Source organism: Nipponia nippon, unplaced genomic scaffold (assembly GCF_047370975.1).
Source record: "Nipponia nippon isolate SJK-2023a ecotype South Korea unplaced genomic scaffold, ASM4737097v1 scaffold_5, whole genome shotgun sequence".
NCBI lineage: Eukaryota > Metazoa > Chordata > Aves > Pelecaniformes > Threskiornithidae > Nipponia > Nipponia nippon.
Window position 1 is genome coordinate 91669196 of NW_028262369.1, and position 21294 is coordinate 91690489.

The 21294-nt window shown below is 42.8% G+C and overlaps 1 protein-coding gene across 3 annotated transcripts in view; it reads right to left on the reverse strand.

Annotated features, from left to right (window-relative positions):
- The window catches only part of DPP10 (dipeptidyl peptidase like 10), a 562528-nt gene that overhangs the window by 298460 nt on the left and 242774 nt on the right, over positions 1 to 21294 (reverse strand). The window contains exon 1 of one of the 3 annotated variants that reach the window (XM_087732306.1): positions 7656 to 7875. The exons of the other annotated variants lie outside the window; for them this stretch is intronic. Within the exon in view, the coding sequence (XP_087588432.1) occupies positions 7656 to 7727 (72 nt within the window). The 5' untranslated portion in view covers positions 7728 to 7875. Of the gene's footprint in view, positions 1 to 7655; positions 7876 to 21294 lie in introns of those variants that run through there. 3 annotated transcript variants of the gene reach the window in all.

A 21294-nucleotide genomic window follows, 5' to 3' on the forward strand; every position in this document is an offset into this window, starting at 1 on the left:
ATGTAAATAAGCACTTTAGGAATGGCCCGGGTTATAGAAATATTTTCAGCCATCTAAGGGACCGAAAAGTAACATATATTCCACGCGCCATGATACAATGAACTTTTGAACTAAAAATAAAAAGGAACCTTTTCAACTAATTTCCTTGGACTGCAGCTACCCCCTCATTTCAAAGTCTTCTGACTTTGTGGGCTTATTACCTTAAGAAGATTTAAACTAATATTTATGCTTGGTGACATCTAGTTACATGATACAATCATCTGTGCGCTAGAACAAGGTGGCCCTTGACTCAACTTTCCAGTAGGATCTTTGTCGTGTTGTTATTCACACCAAGATATTGCAGAAATCTTCACAAATAAGGTGGGAATTGCTAAAAGAAGATTTCCAGCAGGGACCACCAAGAAGATCTTCTTGAACTGCACTTTTTCTGACTCAAGCCACCCAATTTTTATAGCCATTTTGTGTTCATTTAGAACCGTCATTATACCATCCAATTTAAACAGTTCTTCTATAAGATTCAAAACCACAGCACACCATTACTCCTAATTAAGTGTACTTAAGTTCAAATTCTTACTCGGAAAGACTCCCCCAATATATATTAAATGCTTGGATTCAACCACCCTCTAAAGCCTTAGGATGGGAAAGGGGGAAAGGAAGTCAGCAGCCTCTGCACCGCCAGGAGCAGAAAGAACAAACACGGAGGATGAATGATCAGTCGCACTGGCAGTGTTTGATTTAGTTTCTTGCACTCACCCAGCATTTCAAACACGTTTAATGGTTTTCCCACTAGCATTTGGAATTCTCTCTGTATTTCCAAAAAGAAAACTGTAACATTTGCACAGTTTGTTTTCTGGAAAGCTATGAAATGCTTTTTTTTTTCCTCCCCAAAGGAATGTAAATTGTAAATATTGCCCCAGGCAGTCTAAAATAACCCCCAAAGGCACTTAAAGAAACTTTATTTTCCTTAAATTACCACGTTGTTTAATACTTTCTAACTGATTTTCTTAGACAACATCCTCCAAACGTCAGAGGGCTTTTATCTTGGTTTAGAATCATTCTAAACTATTTACAGATTCTCTACATAAATAACACATAATAAGTTACGTGGCTGTTGCCAGCAGTGTTAAGAACGATCAGAAAAGGTCTTTTAGCTTCAGCCTCAGATCTGTAGGTCATCCAATGTCCTTCCTAATGGATAAATACAGTAATTTATCATCATCAGTCACCATCAGCATTGTTCTTTTTACTATCGTGTATTCATGAACATTATTCGATGCAGCTGAGTGGAGCGTAAAAGAAGTGTATGATTAAAGTGGAAAGGGACAGAGTTTGAGACAGTCGAGATTTCGTGGCTAATGCATGGACTTGAAATATGACACAGGTCTTCTAAGAGTTACAAAGACGGTGTCAACAAATTACAGCTACCTGCTGGCAGGCCACAGGCATCTGTAGCAGCAGATGAGCCTGCCTACGTCTTCCAGAGCAATGTTAAAGAAAGTATAACATGTGAAGTACAGTCTTGTACACCTACAAGCTTTTCCATAGGTCAAGCACATTTCAAAGCTCTATTAGTTTCAAAAAAAAAAAAAAGGCAAAAACCAACAAAACACAACAACAACAACTAAGATACTTCTCTAGAGATTACATATTACCTCCATCCTTATTACCACTATGGGAAGAAACGCTGTATTCATGTTTGCGAGTCAGTAACACATGCATGTAATTTCTGAATGCCCTCAAGTTATTAAAAAAATGCTAAGATGATGGCTTTCAAATTCTAGAAAAACATCAAACAACATCTCAGTTTGCTTAAAGAGTTCCTCCCTCTTGTTAATTATCAAAAAAGCTTGCCTGAAGTGATACTTTGGGTTGGCAGATATTGGAAAGAAATACAGAAAGTATTTTTTAAAATAGCTAATACGCTATGTATGCTCAAATACTTGAGGCTACTACGTAACCTACAGCGTGCCTGCAATTCACTTTAACACAGAAAAGCCAAAAGGATTGCCCTGTTTCACAGTTTTTGATTTACTGCATTAAGTAATCCCTTTAATCCACCTGCAAAATGGAGAGCTCTTAACACTGAAAAATCAGGTGTGTTATGCCGCGCAGATTCTCGAATGCTGTTTTCAAAGAAAGGCATGGAGAACCTGCAAAAAGGCATGGGAACCATGAGGGGAGGGTACAAGGAGCAAGAGAGCATCGGCAGGATTGCCTTGCCCTGTGTCCACCGACAGAGACCTCTTCACGGTTGTGCTCCTGGCAGGTTCCCAAGGCAGAGGGTGGATCAAGCACTGGAAAGGTCTTTGCAAAGTTCTCTGCATTAGGAAAGTGAGTTTCTCTTCAAAAATCACTTCTGAATTTGGGATGTACAGAGAAACACATGTGCTATACAGCCACCTAAAAAACCACTCATATGACTGCCCTCTCAACTACGCGAGATCCTATACTACACAGACCATTTACAAGATGTCATATAATATGATGCTCCTCGATTAACATGAGAAGCGTTTCACCAAAAGTGAGATCCTACTCGCCCCTGCTCCACAGAGCTCAGACCAGAAGACTAGAAATAAAATGAAGATGGAAGATGAGCTTCAGGCTTTTTGTGCTCATCACCACAATCAGGTACGTCACTGATTACATCAGAGCAGCCCCATGGAAAAGAGAAATTGAATCAAGGCCACGTGTAGTATTTGAAAGACGATATGTCCCGTGCCTTCCCCTAGAACTCGAATCCCGAACGATATTCCAAACCACCACAGTTAATACATTTTCAGATAAGCTTCTTGTGCTGCTGGTCATATATTCAACAGATATTGCAAGCCTGTAATACTTCTTTCTGGATCCAGCACGGATACAGTATGGCATATATATAGTGTACGAAATAGAATTTAAAAGTTAAAGCTAAGATTCAGATGTTAACTCTTTATGAAATATTCTGGGCATAATAATATAACCTTATTTCTCCACTTTTATTGGCTTTTTTTACCTGATGTTTCTGACATTATGTTGAACCTTGCAAACCAGAATGTTTGATATATTGCCACAATAAAACAAGTACAAAGTTCTGCCAGGTTGGTAAGAAGGAAAAATTCAAAGTCATTTTGGATTATGTACTAGAACAGAATTTCTTATTTCAGCCTGAAGCCAACTCTGAACACAACCAAGAGCAGAGGACATGGACTTGACTACCTAACTAAATCTTTCCAGTTACTGGAACTGTGGTATGTATATGATTAAGAGTTCAAGTTTCTCCCTGACCCATCAAGCTCAAAATGACCTGAGTGGGGCAGGGGAGAGCCCTTTTACCTTGATAAAACCCCATTAAGATGAATGCTGCTCTGGACAGACACACCAATCCATCAATGTTTTTCCCACTGCAAGATCAGAGCCTGGTTTTGGGGAAAAGAAGTAAGGCAATGAAGGAAGACACACAAATATAAACTATTTTGGCTTTAGTCACTGAAAAATAAATCACAGATTGTTCTCTTTTGTTCAGATATACTTTTAGAATACGCCCCTTGTTTGGTGACCACAGAAACTGGTCCTGAGACAGAGAAAATTCAACTCCTTAAATCAAGGCAGTGAAGCAAACAGTATGCACTTGTCCTTGTATGTATTCTAAACATGTAATTTAAATGCTTACCAAATAATTTCCCTATTTAGTGCAACACAATGCAGTCTGATTTCATTTTTCCTTACCTGTTTTTAAGCAGAATAATGTAGTAGATTCTAAAATGACATACAGTAAAGAAAAAAAAATCTGTTGGTTTTTTTTTCTATTTTAAAATCAATTTTAAAAACACGTTAAGTTGGAAGAGTAAAAGAGGCTCAGGAGAGAATGATTATAGATTTCAAAGGTCTGTCTTCTATAGACACAAAGAACAGCAAGAAGCACCAGGTGGTGTAGATCATCTGTTTTTTTGTAAACAGACTGAAGCCTCACAAAGGTAATACCTAGAGGAATTATCTTAGTTTTTCATCGCAAAGACAGCAACATTCATCAACCAGCAAGTCATACAGGTACATTATATTTTTCAAATATGTTGTGTCCACTGACTACCGAATGCTTGTGCCTTCAAAAAACGATCACTAAACATCATTGTTCAAGACCCCAGGATGGTTCTTAAAAGCTACGAGATGAAAAACACTATTTTTTGTACTCTCTAAGAGGAACTGAGGGAGCCACATTCACTCCCAACACAAGTGCTCAAGTGACAGAAGTCTGAGCACTTTGATAGAGCTTTCCAGAAATGAGCAGAAATACAAGTAATTTACAGTTATTTTCCTTCCTACAGACATATCATCTGAACATAAAACTGTAATTTTGGCAATAAATATGAGTCATCATTTAGCAAAGAGTTGAGAATAAATCTGCCTAATTTATCAAACTGATCGCTGAAACATCAATAGCGCTGTTAATGGAAGTTGTTATTAGATGCCTTGGCCCAGGGGAGGCTGGGTTTAAAAATACCATCAGGGGAAGTGTTGGATATGAAGTCGTATCCAATTTATTTATAGGCTGATGGCTATGGATGCTTCAGTCAGTCAATCCAAGCTTTTATTTAAGTGGAGAGTCCCAGCATTACCCTGCTGTAATTTGAAATTACAGCTCAGGTCGCAAGCCTATAAATTTACCACAAATGCATCGACTTCAGTATGACTATTCTCAGGAGTATCTGTAAAACTGGACTTTGAAATCAGGAAAAAGATTTACACTTAGAAAATCTCAGTGTAACTCCTTGCTCCTTCTCAGACTTCCCACAGGCCCAACCACTTCTCTACCAGAAAAGATTTGCTGTTCTTGCTGTCTCAGTGCAGGTGTGGCTTCTTGTTAAGAATAACTAAACAAACTACAGCTATCACTTGTAGTGACACTACAGGTTTATACAAGCTCACCAAGCAAAACGAAATGTTAAACAAGAATATCCGGACAGATGGATTTCTTGAAGGCCCCAGGAGGGTTCATTTTCCGCATGGACCAAGCAATGACAGTGCTACGGGGTATGGAAGACCGGGGTGAACACAGGAGCCCCTGTTTGTTCTTCTCCCCACGCCCACCACAGCGCCCGCCACGGCTGCAGTTCTGTAACTGCAACCACAAAAAGCCAACAAAAAGCTTCTAACCCACACTGTCCCCCTGTTAAGGTCACAGCCACATCACGCTGCTGTACGAAGAATGGTTTCCAGCATAAACGCAGAGTCAGATACAGCCTGTGTCCAAGCTCTGACCAGGGCTGGGCTACGATCGCGTGGATCTTGGCTGCTCTGAAGGTGCGAGTGGCCTCGGTGTTCGTAGAGATCCACCAACCATGGCCTCACTCTACATGGAGCTCACTGCAGGACTGAGGCCTGCATCCTTATTATGGAATCATAGAATCACAGAATCGTCAAGGTTGGAAAAGACCCTTAAGATCATCGAGTCCAACCGTTAACCTAGCACTGCCAAGCATTTAAAGCCGTAGGAAGACTTGCTAGCCATTAAAAGCAACATTTTCTATGCGATGCTATTATTTACAGCATGACATCCCTAGCACCTAAGACAACAGGCAATCAAAGTTGATTGAATATCAACTTTTACCAGGAAAAACCAAACTTGTTCTGGAAAAGCCTGATGCAAATGTATGGGGCTTCACATTGACACTTCATGCAGGCAGGCACAGCAGACCCACCAGTGGACCCCCCATCCACCACCGAGAGAGGCTGAGAACTCCAGAGCACACGGGTAATGATATTTCTATATTTAGGATAAATCCCTAATATATAGCATGTCTTAAATTGAGGACTTACTGCTGTTCCTCATTATGACCTAAAAGAGCAGTCAAACTGGTAAATTTTGGCATATAATATTAGGCCTGCTTTGAAAAGATTTCCACCTCCACCAACAAAAAGCCATTCTGGCAATTCAACATGTCTGAATTGAATATAAAGATATAAAGATTGGTTAAGTTCAAGTACTTTTTATTATACCTAAAAGCAGTAGCCCTCTAAAGCAAAACAATGTCCCTGAAATTTATGAGCTCTGTGAACCTCTGAGACTATTTAAAGTGATCTTGACTTTTCCATAAATTCTACTATTTGCATGAAATTTAAGTACTGATGGAAGTTACCCATCTTTTTCAGATAACGTAACTTACACAATTAATTTATTCAAGAAGGCTCCTTGAACTCAAATGTATTATTTTATCAGTATTACATGAAAACGTGCCATAATGGATACACTTCTCAGCAAAAAGCATACATTTTTAAATTATTTAAATGAATGGGTTCACTGATACAGGAATGACTACCCAGAAGCTTAACGTGCAGCCTGGGCGTGCATGCAGGACTGGATACTCGGCTACAGGCTTTCTAAAACATAACCGTGCACAGCAGCTTTCCCTGTTGGCGTTTTTCACCCAATGTGAGTGTATCGGAGGAAAATGAAGCTCTGTAGATGCACGTAACGGAGAATGAAAATGTAAAATGCGGCTCCCCACGTCCTGCAAGCCCCGTTCAGCATGCCCGAGTTCAAAACAGAAAGCGGCGAGTACTGACAACGTGCAAAAAAAGCCCTCCATCTCGGAATAACGTTAGAGTTAGCACATTTTTAGGTGTTTGCGGGCGAGGGCGAGCTGTGCCGCGGGGGCCTCACCCGCCGGCCGCGGAGGGCAGGTGCGCGGCTCCGGCTCCGGCTCCGGCTCCGGCTCGGCCACGCCGCCCCTGCAGCAGCGGCAGCGGCCAGCGGGTGTCGGGGGGTCCCCACCGGGGGTTTCGGTGGGAAGGCGGACAGCCCCATCCCTCCTAATGCGTTAGCGCTATCGCCCCGGAGCAACAGATACGGCGGTCTCGTAGTGAAAACTTCGATTTTGTGATGGTGACAGCCAAGTTCAGGAGCTCCCCCGGTACCCATCCTTCACACGCGGAAGCCGCCCCAGACTCGCCCGTTTCGATGGCGAGCCGGTAGCGAGAGACACCGGTTCCGAGAGGCACGGGTACCCCCGCCAGCCCGCGGGGAGGCACCCGTCGGGTCGAGGGACGTGACTGCCGCCCGGCCGCTGCCGAAAACCCTCCGGGAGCCCTCCCCGGCCCCGCGGGGCCGCTCCCGCCCCGCCCCGCCGCGGACCGGGCGGCGATGCGGAGCGGGGCCCCGCCGGCAGCACCGCCGCGGGCACGGGCGTCCCCCGCGCCCTGCTCCCGGCCCCGCTGCCGCCCCGGGCGCACCGCACCGCACCGCCGCCGGCAGCCCCGGCCCGCACCCCCGGTGCCACCGCTGCTCCCCAGGGCCGGCAGCCCCGTCTCGGCGGCGCTGGCGCCGGCCGGCAGGGCAGGACCCCCCCCCCACCCGTGTGTCTCACCCCCGGGCGCAACTTGCGGGGAAGCGGAGCGCAAACTCCTGCGGGACCCGCTGCCGCCGGGGGCCGGGGCTGAGCGACGCCCCAGCCCCGAGGCGGGGCCGGACCTGGCTGCGTCCCCTCCGGGCGGCCCCGCCGCTCCCCCCGCATCTCCCGAGGCAGCGCCGCGGGGGTCCCGCTTCCCCCGGCCGAGCTGCCCCGGGGGCGCCCGCCGCCCCCCGGACTTTTACCCAGCTCCGCGCAACTTCGCCGGGACGGCGGCCGCCCCCTCCCCGCTCCATCCCCCGGCCCCTCGGCGCCTCCCGCCGCGGGTCCCACCTGGTCGGGCTGCGGCGGCGGCGGGTTCCCCCTGCCGCCCGGGTGCGCCGGCTGCTCCTTCATGGCTGTCATCGCAGGGGGCTCGGCTCGGCTCGGCGCCTCTCACTGCCGCTGCGGCCCCGGGCACCCCTCCCTCGGCGCCAGCCGCATGACACCAGCCTCCCCTGGAAGTGGCGCGGCGGAGGAGGAGGAGGAGGAGGAGAAAGGGGAGGACGGGCGGGGGGCGCGGAGCCGCCGCCGCGGCAGCGCCGCTACCGCAGTGCCCCGCCGCGCCGGTGCTCAGGGGGCGCCCGGCCCCGCCGTGCCCCGCGCCGGGGGGCGGCCCCGCATCACCGCCGGGCGCCGGCCGCGGAGCGCCCCGCGGCGGGCACCCTCTGCCCGCCCGCCCCGCTCTCCCCTCCGCTCCGCTTCGCCCGCCGGGCGCCGGCCCGCCTCGGCCCGCCGCCGCCAGCAGGTGTCACAGCGGTTCCCGCCGGCCCGGGAGAGACCATCCGCCGCCCCGCCACGGGGGCGTCGCTGCCGGCTGCGGCGGGGCCGCGCTGCCCGCCCCCGCTCCCGCCCCGCGGGGACCGGCCCCGGCCCGGCGGGGGCTTCCCCGGAGCGCCCCGGGCGCTGCTGCCCCGCCGCCCGCAGAGAGAAACCGCGGCGGGGGGGGCAAAGAAAAAGAAGGGGGGAAGGACGCACAGTTGTGCCGTTTGCTGCTGTGCAAGGTTTCTTGCCCCCCGCAGCCCCAGACGCCCCCAGGGGCAGGGCGGGAGCTGTCCGGCGGCTCCCCGGCCCCGCCACGGCGTTTCAGCAGCGAGCGGCCGAAGGTGGGTCTCCCGCGCTGTACGGGAATGTCCCCTGGCCTGGGGAGCTCAGCGCGGGGCATCGCAACCCCTGTTTTCACGAAGGCCCTCACCTTACGAAACCCATGGCTGTAAGAGGGGTCTCCAGTACCCACTTTGGCTGAACTGGGCATAGGAGGCCCTTCTGTGGAACTAGAAAAAAGGAAAACTTCAGGGAAGACCTTAGGGACACAATTTGCCATGTGTCCTAAAGCCATATCATCAGTTGGTGACAAGGGTTTTTTTATAAGGACCAATAAAGGAGACCACCTGAAATTTGTTTCTAACCAGCAAGAAGGAACAGTTGAAAATGTGAAGGTAGATGGTAAGTCAAGGGAGAGTGAACATGAGGCTTTGGAAGGAAGAACCTCAAACACTTAGGCAAGGGTTGGGCTGTTTGTTAATGCAGATCAGTTTCATGATCCGGATCGCAGAAGGCAGGACTGTCATCATGGAGCAATGGTGCGCTGGGACAGGGGTGCGTGGCTGATGGGAGCAGCCCCAGCGCTCCCTTAGGCAGCCTGGGTCTCAAGGGACTGCAAGGCAGAAGGAAAGCTATCAGCACGTAATGAAAGAAGTGTTTGATCTTTTTCAATATTTTTTGCATCAAACCTCACGAGAAAGGTCAGTTCTGACCGGATAGTGAGCATAATTAATAGCGGTGACAAAGGTCTAGGATTTCAGCCTATGGTGGGAACAGGTAAGAAGGGAGCAGGAAGATGACAAGGGACTGAGGAATTACAGACCAGGCAGCCATAGAACAGGGAGTACTGAGTATTTCCATCCTCCTCTATCACCCATCGCTGTCTTGACTCCTCCACCAATCAACAGACACCATTTCTCTTAAGTCCCAATAAAAGTTCTAGAAAAAATAATCAAATTAACTTTGCAAGCACCTAGACGAAAACTAGATGACAACTAATAGCTACCATTAATTTGTCAAGAGCAGATCATGTCAAACAAATCTTATTTCTTTCTTTAATAGGGTAACAGGCCTGTGAATAGGAGAGCAATAAATGTCATCTATCTTGATTCAGAAGCAGTGTCTTCCAGGACAGTAGGGAGAAAGATCATCTGAATAAAACTAAAATGAGCACCAACTGTCTCCACCGCATCATTTCCAGTGGCTCTCAGCCAGAGCGCAGGGCTGCAGCGCGGGGGTCCCCCGCTGTCCATCCTGCTGGGGTTTGCCCACGTTTCCATCAGCACGGGGGTGGTGGAGCACACGGTAGGCTCATCGGATTCACAAACAGCATGAGGCTGGGGAGGATGCAAAGGATGCTGGAGGACATCATCAGAGTTAAATGTGATCTTGATGGATGGAGACCTTAAAGACTCGTGTGCAGTTCAGTAAGAGCATATGCAAGGGGCTCTGCAACAGATGGAGGGTAACAGGTTGGATCACCTTTTCAAATGAGGACTAGGATATTACAAAAGATCTCGAAACTGCACCTAAGGCAGTGTCCTGCTACGGTGAACCGGACAAATAGTGTGCTGTGATGGACAAGCAGGACTACAGCCATCACGACGTGTGGAGAAATCCTGCCCTTGTCAGTACTGGCAGGGCATACCTTGACTACAAGGGCCAAGGTCAGCGAATACACAGTGACAGACATGTAACCTGGAGAATCAGAGGTCTGGCAAGCACGCACTTGGAAGAAAAACTGAAAATCGTTGGGATCAGTTAGTCTAATGGAGAGAAAACTGGGGGCAGATATGGAAACAATGTTCAAATGATTAAAAGGTGCTACGGAAGAATGAAAATAATCTCTTGTGTACATGGTGGGTCGGATAAACCGCAATAGGTTTAAAAATCAGGAAGCACGATTCAAGTTAAACAGTAGGAAAAGACCGTATTTATTTCCAAAGGGGAAGGGGAGCAAAGCCATGGACTGTGTTGCCTTAGGAGGTTTGGCCCTGCAAGCCAGATAAATGTCTGGAGTCATATGGGTATAGTTGGTGCTGCCTAGGGTAGGAGAATTGTCTAAATTAACTGACTCAGTGTCTTTTTGTTGCTGACTTTATGATTCCTTTCCAGCATGACACTGAGGACCACCCGCAGCCCCCTGCATGAGACCCAACGGCAAGAGCCTGCGGTGAGGACTTGTGTTGCTCTCCCCGGGTGTCCGTCTGCACGGCTGCTTTCTCTCAGCTCAGGAATCGGCCGTTCCTGCGCTTCTCTTCACACCATCCCTGCCCTTACCTCTCCATTTCATATTGCTCTTTTCTCTCTTAAAATTCATTATTTGCTTAACTTCTGTACCCTCGCTGCAGTCAGCTGTGTCCCTTTACTTTCTTGCCCTCTCACGCTGTTTCTTTTCATATAATAATTGCACTATGCAAAGAAAAAGCAAAAAGGGCAACCAAGATGGCATCTTTTGTACACCAATACCTATTGCTTTGCCTTACTTCTGCAGAGCAGCCTTTACTGCCAGTCCTTCCTTTGCGCTGGCTGGGTGCTGAAGGACTCGGGATCTTATTTTTTTCTGAGCAATTCATAACATGGGGAGACTTAGATTTTGCCTGTGGCCTCTAGGTGCTACAGTAATACAAATAATAAGTCTTAGAAGCAGACATGTTCTGATTCATGCTGTTTATGGCACAGGTCTATTGCAACTTGACTAATTACTGAGCCCCGTCAGAGCTGAAGAATTCTAATGATTTAGGGTTTGAATGGGCATGTTTCAACAGAGATTACTTTCAGCTTGTTTTTGATGAGATCCATTGTGATGTAGTTCCACTATTAATCAAGAAGGAAAAAGACATTAGCAGTCAGTTTCGCTGAAGCTTGGTTATTCATTCACAATATATTCACTGTAAGTGTTTATCACTGTAATGGACTAAGATACGGAGCATAAGCTTCATAAAGGTCATGCATGCTGGTTGTTGGGTATTCATAAATCAGTTAGAATTATTGGAAACGTGAGTATTTTGGGGGTAGGAGTTTGGGGATTGGCTCTATACACACTGAGTCTTATCGAAAGCTTCTTAAAATCAATACCAAAACTCTTATTAATAGCACTCAATCATCCCTTTTATCATTATTTTTGAATGCTGGTTCGCTGGTTCATAGTCTTGATGCTTTGGGGATATTAAATTAATTCACTACTGCCCACACCAACTTTTATTTGGGTCTTTTTTCGTAAATTACTGTTCAAAAGTCATTTGACTGGGTTGTTTAAAAGAACAGTTGTTTTACAGCCATTAATAGGACACATCTTTGAAACTGCAGCGTGGTACTAAAAACTGATGCCATATGGGTAAAAGCAATTAAGATGTACAGTATTTATGGTAGTTTCTTGTACCATTTTCACCAAAACACCTCATAGTAGCAGCAGGGAAAGCACTTAAGGCTCGGGTGAAATAGCTGCAGAAATAAATGGAATTATGCTCTTGATCAGTTCTTTACAGAGTCGTTACTTTAATTCATCTGTCTTTCCACTGAAATGTTATGTTACAGGCTCCTCGCAATTTCCTCCATCTTCCTCATCACACACAAGATCTGGGTGTGTGAGTCAAGACATAACATGATTATTTTATCTTCCACATAAACTGAGTATCAACTCCATCAGTGTATTATTCAATAGTTACAGCTTGTATTGCATGATGACTTAATAACATATACGTTTTGTTCATGTAGCAGACTAATACGTGGTGCCGATCTGGACAGGCAGTAAGTAAGCCAGGAACCTCTTCGGGGAATAAAAAGGCCAGACATATGTGCAAAAAGAATATAGCGGAGGATGCCACAAGTGAGGGGGATTCTCCCTTTTCTCTCTTAAGAAACCCTGGTGGTTTACTACTCTCCTGGCCAGCTACCACTTCAGGCTAGAGCAGTTATTGAGAGCACCGCTACGTGCCAAACGCTGCGGATGTGCCACGCGTTAATTGCTCCAGTGCCCTTGGGAGGTGGGCTGGGAGGTGCAGTGTCCGAGCTGAAGTAAAGATATAAAGCCTGGTTTTAAATCAAGTCCTGGTTATCAAGTGATTTAACTGCCTTGCGTCACGCAGATGCTGCCGCTGTACAGAGCACCACGAAGAGGCACGGTCATTACTATCACAGTGAAGATCTTGTCCCTTCCTTTGGGAGGGAGTTTTATGTTTGGTAAGTCTGCAGCTGCTCCAGTGGTGGAGTTTGAAAGAACAAAACTGGAACAGGTGGAACAGGTAGTTTTGTTTTCTGTATATTTTATACGGCACTCATCACTGTGTAATTAATAACTCTACAGCCCAGTGAAGATGTAAATACTATTTGACTGCTAATTATAGGCATTTCCATAAAAATAAGAAGCCCATTACATCTTTTACATCCAGTTGACCCATTCCTACAAAGTGTCTGTTTTTTTGCCACGAAGTCAATTGATCAAGATCAAAAGACTCTCGGTCAGCTCTAGCCTAGAACTTCAGATTTGTATCTCTCTTGCTACCAGCCTTCTGCTCGGACTCCTATAACCTGAGGAAAAAAGTCTGCTGTCATACCACCCATACCACCCAGAGTCTCGATGAAGCCCAGCGCTGATGAGTGTATGAAAGCTGCAAGGTCATGGCTTGAGAGCTTGTCGGTGGCTCTTTAAAATCAGATCTTATGAAGACACTCTGATTATGGATTTCTGATTCCTTTTAAAGCTCTAGCAACTGGGCTAAAAAAATCCTTGAAATTATAAAGGTGAATTTAAAAATCAAACCAATGTGACCAAAACCCAAGAACAGTTAAGACAATTGTTCTTCACGGGTGTTTTAAGTGGATCTGTGGGCTTGCAAAAACTAAAAATACTTGTCCAGAGGAGAACCACTCTGAGTCACATAAACCTGAAAAACAGACAGAATGTCATTTTGTACAGAGTGCTTTTTAAATTATGGTTTAAAATGACACAATATTTGAACGTTGCTGCTTAAGAAATTCTTTGATAGAGGGAAAATTCCAGGCACCTTCTGCATTCAGAAACACATTATATTCTAATGCCTGCTTCAGTGAAAGGCTATTTTCTGTGTGAATAAATTGCACTCATGTTTTTCTCTCCTTGTCTTGTTTTAGAAAAACAACCAATGCAAACACTGAGTTAATACAAATAAATGCAAATATATTCCAGCAGGAAAGTTACAGGACTTATTAAAATACACGTGCAAATATTTCAGTGAAAGTATACAGAATAGGACTGCATTTCCAAAAATACCTCTCATTAACCAATAAAATGCACAGCCAGCATTCAGGAGTGTTTGAAGGAATAGATCATAACAGAAGAACACAGGAGCCATGATTTCAGATCTATGCCATCCCCTTCTGATTACCTAACAACGTATGAAGTCATAAATCACAACAGTAGTTTCCAAGAGAACGAGAGATACAAACACGTGCGTCCGATACCACAGCCTGGAACTGGGACTCGGGTGGCTACTACAGTCGCCAGGTGCGACTGTAGATGTCCTGAGGTGTCCAAACCACCTGCGTTGACCTGACAGAGGGTCCTGCAGGACCTTCCCTCCCCACCTCTCTGTGAGCAGTTGCCAGAAGCCAAGCATGGTTTTACATGATGTCTACGGGGAGGAATTGCACACGTTCAGAGGAAAGTTTTTGAGTTGCTGCAATTCTTGCCAGCTTGCTTGATTACGTTTATAAAATATTTCTTCTTACCAGTGTTGCAAGGAGCAAATTTGCACAACATAACTATGAAGTGAAAAGCAAAGTAGTAAGTATATTCTGACAATAGTATTTATTCAAAGTTCAAAGGGAAGGCATGCCCTACTCCAGAAGTCTCTGTGAAGTAACTCTACACAAATGTATTAGTGGGTTTTAAATCCCAATGGTAGCTCACAACAAAAGATCCTGATTCTTATTTCACAAGCAGTTCACTAATATAGAACAGCACTACTTGTGCTCTTCACTAAAGCTATTTTTACTCAAGAAAGCAGTTATAAAAGTTATGGATTAGCTGGGGAAGAAGCAAAACTAGATCTTAGATTTTGAAACACGTATTTCTCCTTCCCTAGCCATCGCACCATAGCACTAATCTGGCAAAAGTTACTCTAGGAACACCTCACCCATGAAGATCTGTTACAGCAGTGTTTGCATATAATAACTTTTGGCTTACTTTTTAATTCTTAAGAAGACACCTAAAATTGAGGGGGAAAATAGTATAATTTCTACTGAGGATCAACGTGCATAGCAAAAAAAAATTAAGGTTCAGATCTTTAAAATTCTCACAATGCATATTTGTAGTAAAATACATGAATCCAAAAATATAAATATATTGTAATCATATATTGACAGATCTGTCAACTTTTTACAAATTAAATAAGGTTAAATTTGGTCAACAGATGACTGGCCTGGGAACTCAAATGTCTCATATTGACATAGGTATAAATCAGAAGTATGTCTAGAAAAAGCAAAAAGATTACTAGTGTAACCTCATGGTTAGAACCACAAGTGGCAAGACTGATTTTTTTTCTCCTTGGTTGCCATACAGCTACTCTTCAAAGAACTTCATACGGTATGCATGTACAGTAACATTAAATGGTTCATGGAGGTTCTCCTATCAATGATAAATAATTGATAAAGAATTCAGACTAATCTTCAAACCCATTTTATGACCTGGACCACAGTTTACAAAAATGAAATTGGCATATTCAGGAATCTAGTATCTATGTGCTACTCATGGAAGACTTGTCAGATTCACAGATATTTAAACACGAGGGATGCAACTAGGAAGCAAGTGGGATATTAGAAAGAACCTCAATAGATTAGGCTCTTATTTATTACTAAAGATTACCCAGATTGAATGCTTAATTTAATGCAGCAATTTTGAAAGTGTTGCCCTTATATATTACATAAATCAATAGGGATGAATTAGGAAGCCCAAATTTCATTTGCTAATTTGGGGGGTGGGGAGGAGGAAGAGTAGGATGAAAAAGAAAAAAAGAGAGAATGAGAGGAGTTAAAAATTGGAATAGAATCACAATAAAATGCCATAATCTACAATAAAATTAAATTTGGGAAAAAACCTAAGTGAAATGTTTTAATAACATTGAAATATTTTCTTATTACTGAAGGAAAATGATACATTTTCCCTATTATGTTATTTAATTCCGTTTCATTATTTATAATACATAGAAGTAATATTATGTTAATTTTACTACTTTGCAAAAGTCAAAATTAATTTAAACCAGAAAGTTAAAGAAAACATTTCAATACCAATACAAATTATTCTCTTCCCCTTTTCTAAAATTTTATAAAAATCTGCATAATCCCCCAGACCCTTTTGATCAGACTTCATTCTTGCAGGATGACTGTCCTGTGAAATATTTTCCATCCGGCTCTAATTCACTCTGCAACTAAACCAACAAGCCTTATGATTCTAGCAATGACTAAAAACCAATTTTCTACTGAGAATTATATTTTCCTTTGAAACAGATATATGACTATATGCACTTACTTTATGCTGAAAATTATAAAAATCATCTAACACTGCACAGTTTGTTTTTAAAAATGGTAACTCTATTGGCCATCATAATTCTAAGATGCCTTAAAACATTGCAGGGAACAAGCAGAGAACAGCGGGGCCTTTACTCTGTTCAGTACCCTTAATTCTGATTAGCAGTCACTGGATAGAGTAGGTCTTAGCATCCCAAAAGACTTATTCCTACATCAAAGGGAAGGAGAAAAGATTTTGTATAAAATTATACCACTGAGCTTTTTTCCATGAGGTTATTACAATATGAAATGGAGCTCTCACAGAACTATATGATAAGAGCCTATTCATCCATAGCAGACATTATATAATGAAAGGTATCAAATATTTGTATAATAATAATACACACATATGTTATCCAAAATTTGTATAATACCTTTACTTTCCCAAGGGATCTGAAAATGTTTTACAAACTGATGTACAAATTATCCATGCAGAAAGTTATTCAGGAAACACAACTACAGCCCAAGGCAAAGCAGAACAACTAAATAAATGCACACAAAAAACTTTAGTAAATGAAGGAAGTATTCTCCAGTCAAGACCATGAAGAAGAGGTTAAGTATATAGTATGTAAATACACAGGATTTAGGAAGAACCTTGCTTTTAGAATCACGATTCTTGAACAGAATACAGTAGGATGTCTCCTGAACATTGGCAATCACAACATTAACTGAAAGAAGTAAATGCTTAAGAATATTAAGTATAGTAATAAGAATGATAATCTTAAGCATATATAATATTAAACATTAAGAATTAATAAGAGTTGTATTAAAACACAGCAATGCAATATATCCAGCCTCATACTAGAGGACTGGGTTAGAGAGAAGCACGCCAGTGCCTCCTGACAGAATAGGAAACGGACCACATTTTGGGATCAAAAGCAAGTAAAATCAACAGGATGACTGAGAAGCCTGATACAATTAAGGGCTTGGATAAGCTGTGCATACTTATCCAAGCATCATTTTCCATGGTTTCCCTGGAAAACTTTCTCATATGTTATGTTCGCAGTTCTTGGACTAGTGTACTGTATGTCTTTGTTCATGTTTCACAATAATGGTGTCACATTTTTTAAAAAAATGTTCTGGTCATGCAGTTCATCCCAGAAACAGCAGTATCTACAAAAGCTAGAATGGAAAAATTAATAGAACACTTTACTAAGCAATAGTCTGCTCAGTTTCTATAGGCACAAGTTCATGCAACCAGGTGTTTGTAACATAAAAAATATCACCCCAATTCAATGCTGCCATTTGGATTGCATATGGCTGAACTCTCATTTCAGTCCTAGTTCTGATTATGGTGACCAGACATTTCATTTGGATAATATTCTGTGATTTTTCACCGTGTTTTCAGCTTGGCAGTCATTTTAGCACTTCTGGTCAATAAAGAAGGTGGCAGAGATACTTAAGGGTACTTGCAGAAGTCATAGAGTGTGATTTGAGGCAGAAGAGAGCTCTTTCCCTTTCAATATAATTATCAAGAATCTCTAGAAGCGAACTGTCTAGGAAAAATGCAGACAGTGGGAAGGTTAATACAGTTGGAGATTTAGGAGGATGCACTAAGAAGTGTTACAGAAACTTTGGGACTATTTTTAACTTTGAGAATTGGACACAAACCACAGACTTCCCAACTGTGTTGATAGTGTCCTCTCAGGAGACTTACAGAGGACCACATATTGGCACACCGGTACTTTGATTCTAAACAACTATCTACAGCCCAGCCTGAGCATCATTACTCATCTGGGAGCTACATTCAGAAACCCTCTTGAGGATTTCGACAGGCTATCGGGCAGGAGAAGCAGATAAAGAATTGCTGATGCTTCTAACCCTGGAGAATCCAGTAGGTTTGAGAAAAAAATGCTATTAAGGAGAAGAGCTATCCTTCACCACTCCCCTAAGCTTGGCTGATACAGTGAAAAAAAATCACACAGACGAGCAAAGAAGTGGATATTATGAAAGTTTGAAACTCTCATGCCAGCTATTTAGTTGCGAAATTGAAATAGAATTATAGGAAAGGAAGTAACGGAGCCCCTAATTAAGTATCTAAGGTAGTGATATGTAAATACCATGAAAATGAAAAACAGCTGCAAGAAGCTGAAGTTTTAGCACACAGTCAACAACATAGGCAGCACTATAGCATTAATGGGATGCGTTGCCGAATTGGGATTTTGCTGTAAAAGGGTAATAAATTATTCAAGAAGAGCAGGAAGAGAGAAAAAAGGCAGCCTTGCCTCTGTATCAATAACACGTATCCTGGTTCTGAAGTCTGCAGGTCAACAAGTCAGAAGGAATTACTGTCTTCTTGAATGACTCCGCATAAGATAAAAGGGACCACGAATAAGGGTGCTATACTGTAGGGAGTTGTTCTTTCCCTATTTAACCTTGAAAATGAAGCACAAGCCATAGTCTTCACAAATATCTTGAGATTCATGTCTTTGTATTGAAGGGAGTAATATACAGAAACATCCTAGGGAAGGACCAGGCCCAAGGAGGATTTTTATTATACAAATGTCTGACGGAAAAGCAATACAGGCTGACAAAGATGATACGTCAGCTTTCTGAATACACTGGGGACAGTATTTTATTTTCCAAAAGGAAGGAGAAGCCACCAGGGAAATACAAGGAATGTAAAAAACTGGTTGGAAAGTTATTCCGATTAGATGATTAGGAAAAATGAGAAAAAGGTAAAAGAAGATGGAAGCCTTAACCAAAGGCACACTTCAAAAGAAGAAAGAGAAAAGGAATAAGGCTGACGTTTCTAATACTTTTGTCACACACAAAAAAATCGAGACCAGATACTTAGTTAACTATGTGCTCACTAATTATGAAGGCCAGAACATGAAAATAAATAAATAAATTAGGTAAATAAATAATTAGATAAATCAACATTCAAATCAACAAATCAATCTCACTCAGAAATATTTGAAGCTTCAGCCATCTCTGAACCATTTAAGAGAAATCTCTGAGAACTTCAAAACGATGGGGTATCTCTGGTAGACTGGAGAATGGCAAAAACTCTGCTTGCCTTTGACAAGGAAGAGGAGAATGAAGTATACACAAGCAGCTTAGCCTTTAGTTCTCAGAAAAAAATATAAATACAAAACTTCAGTTTATAGAAGACAAGGTGATAAAAAGAACAGCCGTCATTAATTTATCCACAACAGGTAATATGCAGCCAATCTAGTTTTGCTCTTTAACAGGCAAACTGTGGATAATCAAAGGAAAGTGCCATAAGACTTCAAGAACAATGCCACATGATTTTCTCGTAAGAAAATGAGGTTTAGATGAAATTAGTATTGCACAGATAGTTGACAAACTACGTGAAATGTCACTTCTTAATATTTAATTGCCAAAAGGGGAAGTATTTTCAATTAGGACCTTTCAGGGACTTTTGTGCAAGTCCATCGTTATTCATCATTATTTCAGTTACTAGAGAGTACTCTTACAGACGTTTATAAGTACAAAACTGAGACTTGGGAATGTGCAGAAAAGTGGATTACAAACAATGTCAAGAACAGGATCAGAATTGAAAACAGGCTGGAGAAATGTTCCAAAATCAACAATGTGAAATTCAATCAGTGTGTAAAGTGCTACCCATCCAGAGCTGAAATTAGATGCACAAACGCAACAAGAACTGCAGTCTGAAAGTAGCAGAGCAATATTGCTCCATGCTCCATGTTGCAGTGAGCCGCAAGCTAAATACGACTCAGCAGTTGGATGCTGTTCCTCAAAAAGCACCTGGGTCAGATGAAGAGCAGGGCTTATATATATGCCAGCAAAAAAATTATTTGGTCTTCTTAATATTGATCTTGTGGGTCTGTGCTTAATTTTGGTCAGTGCACTACAAAAAACAAAATGGGGAGCAACAAGACAAGTCATTGGGGAAGTGTGAGATCTGAGGAGCAGTTAATGAAATTGGATTTGTTTAATCTAGAGAAAACATGATCAGATTTGATTTGCCTAGATTTGGTAAATCTCCCAGTATGTGAAAAAGTGTTAAAAGATAGTGGACGCCTTTTTTTTCAAAAGCATATTACGGGGAAAGACGAGCATTTTCAGTACAAGAACCACAGGAATGGTTCAGGAGTGTGTTTCTAATGATAAGGAATTTCCCTCGTTACTGACTGGATCTTAATTGACCAGGTACTGTCAGAGGTGGTTTACAGGCACTTCAGGAATGGACAAGAGGAACTTGAGGAGTCCCTTCAAACCCTCAGTTTCCATGATTCCCGGCATCCCCCTCCCTTCCCTCCCACATGCTGCTCTGCATGGTAGCTGAATATGGTCCTGAATTAACTTTTCATCCATCCTCAGATTGCTGTATAAATAAATCCAATGACACTTTACCACATACCTGAAATTAAGCACATGCTTAAGTGCTTTGCTCAACAGCAATATACTTTAAGCACATACTTTAAAACTCTGCAAACTGTGTCTTTATAGCTTTTCAAAGTCATTACAACGGTGACATGGGTCTAAATTATTGCTGCACAGGAATGTAATTGCCTGCTATAAGGAAGAGACCTCGAAAAGGGAAGAAGAATGCAAAAGATGACTGCTAGTCTTCATTTTGTATGTTCATGTTCTTTTCAGAGCAAACTGATGAATATGATAGTCTTCTGCATAGTCCTGTTCTTAGAGAAGTATTTTCTGAAATCAATTGCCATGCAAATTTTAGGTTCAATAATGTTCACCTAACATATAGGTGACTGCAGGCTGTAGCACTCCAGTACATATGCATGAATTTAAGAACAAGCTGCGTACACCTGATCAAAGTAGCTTTACGCAATAAACTCAAATATAATTTTGAAGCAGAAGAAAAGTGGGGGCTCTCTGAATATTTGAGGGTTCTCAACCTAAAAAAAAAAAAAATTACATGGTTGCCTTAGAGCTACCAAACATGACTGGTCTCATAATGACTTTTTTGGGGAAAAAAAATCTGTGACAATCCATATGCTTTTCATCTTTGGGTTTTTTTTTCCTGGCTCCCTCTTTCAGTCCTACTAATCATATACTTATTTTGACCCTTGGGTTCGAACATTGACAGTTATTTTGGTTTAGTCAATATTTAGCTGTCTGATCAAAAGACCTTCAACAAAAGTTAATATCTGTGTTTTCTTATATGGCAGCAAGCAAAAGAAACTGCAGGATTGCAATTTTCTTTATTACCTGTCAAGGTGCACAATCTTTTTTTTTAATTGCATATTTTATGGTATGCTTAAACTGTACTTAATTACTTCCTGCAGAATGAAATCTTTACAAGGGTATTCCGTATCGCATCTTTCAACTTGACTTTATTTAAAGAATGAGATGTCTTATTATCTTCCTAATCTAGAAGCACAGTCTACCA